The sequence below is a fragment of the Penaeus vannamei genome, chromosome 6 (assembly GCF_042767895.1).
Source record: "Penaeus vannamei isolate JL-2024 chromosome 6, ASM4276789v1, whole genome shotgun sequence".
NCBI lineage: Eukaryota > Metazoa > Arthropoda > Malacostraca > Decapoda > Penaeidae > Penaeus > Penaeus vannamei.
Genome location: NC_091554.1, coordinates 26,612,075 through 26,617,074, shown reverse-complemented (window position 1 = coordinate 26,617,074; position 5,000 = coordinate 26,612,075). Strand labels below are relative to the sequence as shown.

At 44.6% G+C, this 5,000-nt stretch overlaps 1 protein-coding gene across 1 annotated transcript in view; it reads left to right on the top strand.

The window, feature by feature from the left end:
- Positions 1 to 3,712: 3,712 nt before the first annotated feature.
- Positions 3,713 to 5,000, top strand: part of AMPKalpha (AMP-activated protein kinase alpha subunit) — a gene marked incomplete in the record, with an annotated part of 29,217 nt that continues 27,929 nt past the window's right edge. Inside the window, 1 exon segment of the mRNA XM_070122794.1 lies at positions 3,713 to 3,921. Coding sequence (XP_069978895.1) covers positions 3,807 to 3,921 — 115 coding nt within the window.

Below are 5,000 nucleotides of genomic sequence, written 5' to 3'. Positions count from 1 at the left end.
GCATCCAGAGCCACCATTAAGGTTTCCAAAGACTTAGATCGAATAGCAACATCAGCAAAGTCAAGGTCTGTAACCTTCATATTGCCCAGTGTTGCTCCACAATGACTTTGAAAAGTAGCTCTGCCCAGTATCCAGTCCATGCAAGTGTTGAAAAGAGTTGGTGCAAGGACACTGCCTTGCCTCACTCCTGAACTAACAAGAAAGAAGCACGACAGGCCCCCACCACACTTTACAGCACTTTCAGTACCAGTATACAGGCTTGCTATTAGTCTAATAATCCTTGTTGGAATTCCTCTCAGTCTCAGGATCTCCCAAAGTGATTCCTGATGCACAGTATCATACGCCTTCTGAGGTCGATGTAGGCTGCAAGCAGCCCACGCCCGAACTCACGGCGGTGCTATACAATGACTCGAAGTGCAAGGATACGGTCTACTGTGGACTTACCAGGAGTTAATCCGGATTGCTCCGGTCCCTGATACGTCTCAGAAGGATGTGGGGGAGAACCTTACATGGGATACTGAGCAGTGAGATGCCTCCGTGATTGCTGCAGTCCCAACGGTCCCCCTTCCCCTTCCAGAGAGGGATGACCACACCCTTCAACAGGTCAGGAGGAACGGTACCAGACCGCCAGATGGCAGCCAGGACAGCATGTAACCCCTGCGCCATAGGTTGACCATCAACCTTAACAGTTATGCTGGTATGCCGCAGATGCTGCTTTACCACCCTTCAGCTTGGAGATCTCCCACCTAACTTCGGTTAGGGAGAGAGGATCGTCACTGATGGGTGGGTCCGGCAACGGGATCTCGGCACTCCCCGCATCCAAGTTAACTGTTGGTGGGTCAACCTGGTACAACTGCTCAAAATACTCACCGTAACACCGCAATAGAATCTGAAACGATCTGACCACTCACTAAGCGAACTGCTGTAACCTGTGAAGAGGGCTTGGAGTTCAGGTTTTTCTGTGCTTGGTATACAGGACGAAGGTCACTTACTAAGAAATGGCCTTCTACCTCCTCTGCAATACTCCTTTCTTAACAGAGATCGAGTTCTGTGCACATGAGAACGGTGCAATTCCCGATCCCCTGTCAAACGAGGCGCACGACAAGCATCCGTCCAACAATGTGGGTCTGGGTGCTGGTATCAGAAGCCAGAAATCCTCAATTTCTGGGACCTAGCAAAATCCCTGAAAAGGAGGTTATTCTCACTACCGGCATCAGCTCCTGAACCATGGGGACCGACAGACATCTCATAGCCAGCTCGATCACAGCCAGATATCGCATTGAAGTCACCCAGAACAATACGAAAATCTCGCTGGGGACACCTGTCTGTTACAGATGATAGTTTGGCGTAGAATATCTCTTTCACATCGAGTTTACAAACATCGGTAGGAGTGTACACAGCAATAAGAGACATGAAGCCAAAAGATAGCTTCAGTCTCAATACCATTATATGTTCATCAACAGGAGTAACCTCTGCTACCGAGGGCTGGAATCTGCTGGAGATGGCAATGGCTACTCCCTGGAGATGGTGATTGTCGCTGCGGCCCGACCAGTAATAGGAGTAGCCGCCTGCACTGGTCATGCCGCTGCCAGGTTTCCTCACCTCTGAGAGAGCAGCCACCTCAACTCTCAGCATCCCCTGTTCCCTCGACAGTAGAGGCAACCGACCATCCTGACGCAAAGAACGGACGTTCCAAGCCCCCATCCTGACTTCCCGCCTGAGGTTCAGCCTCAGACTGTCACTGAGGGTGGACGCCACCTCTGCCTCCCCCGACGACGCTGCCCCATATAGAAGGGGGTGGTGGGCTGTAGGCCCCATCATCAACCTGTGGAGTTCCCGAGGGCTTTCCCCCACAAGCTTCACTCTGGGCATGTGGCTGCCAGAACACAGGCGAGACGAGTAGTTTCCATTCCCAGCCTGTGCTCCAGCAGTCGCCCTCCCAGCAGGGCCCACAGTCTGCCTCACTTGCTGGGTGGGAGGGACTTTTCCCCTCCTCCACTTATATGAAGCACTGCCGATTGGTTATATCTGGGGGGAGGAGGACTGGCAAGGCTCACCTCCCCAGAGCCTCCCATTAACCTCAGGGGGCTTAGGGGCAGGAGTTTATACAGGGCCAGGGCATGTCCACACGCCGGTGAGCCATGACCCTGAACCTTTGGGGCCTCCTACTGCTCCAAGATCCACCATAGTTTAGCCTGGGACCGCAAGATACCAAGTTTCCATGGGAGGCCACAAGCAGGCACTGAAGTCTGGATGATGAAGAGGCTGTACACTGGCAGAGGAAGACTTATGCAGGGCTGCTCCCTTTTTCGGCTAGCCAGCAGTGGCAGCTGCAAGCGAGAAGGCATGCAAACACTTAACACTAACTAGACTACCACACCATCGCTTCACATCACCCTGTGTGTGAAGCATCCACCCAATATATATATATATATATATATATATATATATATATATATATATATATATATATGTGTGTGTGTGTGTGTGTGTGTGTGTGTGTGTGAGTGTGTGTGTGTGTGTGTGTGTGTGTATGTGTGTGTGTGTGTTTGTATGTATATATATACATAGACACACACACACACACACACACACACACACACACACATATATATATATATATATATATATATATATATATATATATATATGTATGTATGTATGTATGTATGTATTTACAACGTATGTATATTTTTACACACACACGCACACATATATATGTATATACATATATATATATATATATATATATATATATATATATATATATATATATATATATATGCATATACATATGCATATACATATATATACACACATTCATACACACACACACACATATATGTGTTTTCATATATATGAGTGTGTATTCATATTTATATTCTTATATTCATATTCATATTCTTATTTTCATATTTATGTTCTTATATTCATATATATATTTATATTCATACTCATATTCGGTGGCCGAATGGTTAAAGACTGTCACAACAGTCTGAGACAAGACCTGCGAGTTGTTTCTCTTGGTAAGGAAATTCACCTCAATTGTCTACAGGTATTCCCCTGTGGATAGGGCGGGGAGGGGCGTGAAAAGAATACTTCCAATGTATGTCAGTGTATGTCGTAAAAGGCGACTATAAGAGCCCCTACCAACCCGCACTGGGTCACCGTCGTAGAGTATGGCCCACCCTCTCCCCATCAAGATACACGTCTCAAGCAATATTAAAGCGGTTCCTGTCGAGTCAGCGAGATTGGTACCGGAAGGAAGGAAGGAAGGCTGGAGACAACATGGAAAAAGTCTGGGGAAGGCCTATGTCCAACAACGTATTTAAAAGAGGAGGCTCTCTCACACACACACACACACGCACGCACACACACACACACACACACACACACACACACACACACACACACACACACACACACATATGTATGTGTGTGTGTGTGCGTCTATCTTTCAAAGAACACCTATTCACAATCATCTTTTAGTTTATATGCTTCTCGCACAGCATCTACGTGGAACCGTTGCGAATCCCCTTGCTACATCTTTCTACAGACAATATATATATAAAAAAATATCGTTACATCAACAACTCGCAGAGTATTCAGCTAAATGATGACTTTCTTAAAAGAAACCCAGGGCCATAAAGTAGTTTTAACTAGTATATACCCATTTTTAATACTTGGAACCCCGCACCCTCTGGCAGTAGTACAGTGCGCACGGAGGTGTGACGTCACGACTTGGACGTCGCGGTGCGTCTGCGTCGTCTGCTCGAAGTAAACAAGACAGTGTCACCATCGTCACCATGGAGGTTGGCCAGGGACAAGGGGGGCCTGGCTCCCAGACCATCACGCTTATGAAGATCGGCCATTACCAGATCGGGAATACACTGGGCTCAGGAACCTTCGGAAAAGTGAAGTGTGAGTGAGGGAGGTCGAGACTGCGAGGCAAAAATGGTGGATTATTATCAGTGTCGGGAAAGCTAATCTAGAACACATTTCATTTGCACGGTTTTGTGCCCATTTTTTCGTTTGGCCTAATTCGATTAAGAATTTAGACGAATTTTGCCATAAAGTTTATATGATTATTTTTTTATTAAGCAAAATATACAAGATAATCAGGATCAGGGACATTCTTTTATCACCTAGAAGTGAAGGTCATAACCATCAATCTTGATTTTGCTATGTTGCAGCTATGTTGATATTGTATTTTTTATCTCAATAATCTTTACTCTATAAGTGGTAATAAAAGGGCGGGTTCATATGGAAAGTGGTTGCAGATCTTGAAAGTTCTCAGTATTGATATGTATATATATATATATATATATATATATATATATATATATATATATATATATATATATATATATATATATATATTTCTGTTTAATACAGTTAAAGATTGCCATTACAACAATGATTAAAATTACCTTGAGTCACGCTTGAGGGAAATGTTCACCACCTTTATATAAAGCATAAGAAATAAATTCATAACTAATGTGTACAGTTCCCGCAGCCTCATATTTACAAAATATTGAAAATATTCACTGCATATCACCGTTCAGAGACTAAGTTCTTAATGCTATGAGAATGAATTGTCACAAAGTGCTAATAAAGGAGCGTGTATAAGGGGGCTTGTTCCCCTGTCTAAGGGGTATGAAAGGTTAGGTTTGGGTTGACATGATACCCTGGTTTTGAGCTCTTGGTAACAAATACCACAGCAACTTGTGAAGCAGAAATGCTGTGTAGAATGAGTAGAAGTACTTGTGATCATACCAGTGGATAGAATGCATCTTCTATATCCCCAGCAAGAGTACTGGAACCATGTAGCATAATGTCTTGGTGGATTTAGACCAGATTTGGAAGAAGTGACCAGTTCTCAGGTGCTGTCTTCGTATTTATTCAATATAGGACTCCTGTAAGTGATGACAAGGTCTCTGTGCTCCTTGCTGTGGTAGAGGCCAAGAAGCTTCCCCCATACATATGGCACCTAGACCTTT